At 64.4% G+C, this 924-nt stretch overlaps 1 protein-coding gene across 1 annotated transcript in view; it reads right to left on the bottom strand.

Moving 5' to 3' along the window:
* Nucleotides 1–3: 3 nt before the first annotated feature.
* The window catches only part of PHLDB1 (pleckstrin homology-like domain, family B, member 1), a gene marked incomplete at its 3' end in the record, with an annotated part of 20615 nt that continues 19694 nt past the window's right edge, over nt 4–924 (bottom strand). The window contains 4 exon segments of the mRNA XM_009879516.1: nt 4–39; nt 292–377; nt 468–687; nt 828–917. Coding sequence (XP_009877818.1) covers nt 4–39; nt 292–377; nt 468–687; nt 828–917 — 432 coding nt within the window.

Here is a 924-nt window from a genome sequence, read left to right as displayed (position 1 = left end):
GTGGGTCTTGACGCAGAAGGTGAGCGCGGGGTTGGGGCTCTGGGGAACAGAGGAGCGAGGGTGGGCGCTCTGGCCTGCCCCCCTCTGCCCCCCCTCAAAGCTCAGCACCGGGGTCCTGCCATCAGCCCACCGGGCAGCTGGCGGGATTAGGGACCACAGACCGTGCTGGGAGCATCCCCAGCCGCAGCTGCCCCTTTTTTCTTGCCCAGGTGGCCAAGGGCAAGGCAGGGGGGACAGCGATGCTAGGGGACCCCCGCAGGCACCACAGCAGCCACAGCGCCCAGCTCTCACCTTTGCTGCGCTGCGGAGGTGGTCGTAGTAAACCTCTTCGATGGCTTGGAAGTAGATGACGCCCTTCAGCTTCGTCTCGTGTTTATCTGCCCGAGGGAAGGAACCGGTGTTGACCACAGCACTGAGGGCAATGGCGTGGCGAGGGCACAGTGGCGTGGGGCTGCACAGGGACTCACCCACGTAGTAGGAGAGGGTGCGCTTCATGCGGTCAAAGACAAACCAGCGCTTCTTCCAAGACTTGATCTTGCCACCCATCTTGACGAGGTAGCCCTTGCACATCTTCTCCGTCAGGATGACATGGTAGCAGGTGTCCACGCTGTGGCCCGAGGACTCAATGTGCAGCCGCAGGTCGAAATCCTCCTTGCGGATGGGGAGGTACCGCGTAGGGGACGAGGCCTGGAAAAGCAACGCAGCCCTGCAAAGCCCGCCGGTGGCGGCAAGAGCCACATCTCCCCACCAGCACCTGGGACACTGGTGGGGAGCTGGGTCTGCCTCCCTGGCTGGGCTGGGACAGGGGGACCCTGCATGACCCGCACCTGCGAGAAGTGCTTCTCCCGCAGCTTGACCTCCTTCTCCACCAGCTTCTGCCGCCGCGCGGTCTCATCCTGCAGCCGGCGTTCCAGCTGCTCCCGG

The sequence above is a fragment of the Charadrius vociferus genome, unplaced genomic scaffold (genome assembly GCF_000708025.1).
Source record: "Charadrius vociferus isolate BGI_N301 unplaced genomic scaffold, ASM70802v2 scaffold172, whole genome shotgun sequence".
Lineage (NCBI taxonomy): Eukaryota > Metazoa > Chordata > Aves > Charadriiformes > Charadriidae > Charadrius > Charadrius vociferus.
Note: the sequence above shows the minus strand (reverse complement) of the source record. Positions and strands in the feature narration are given on the sequence as shown.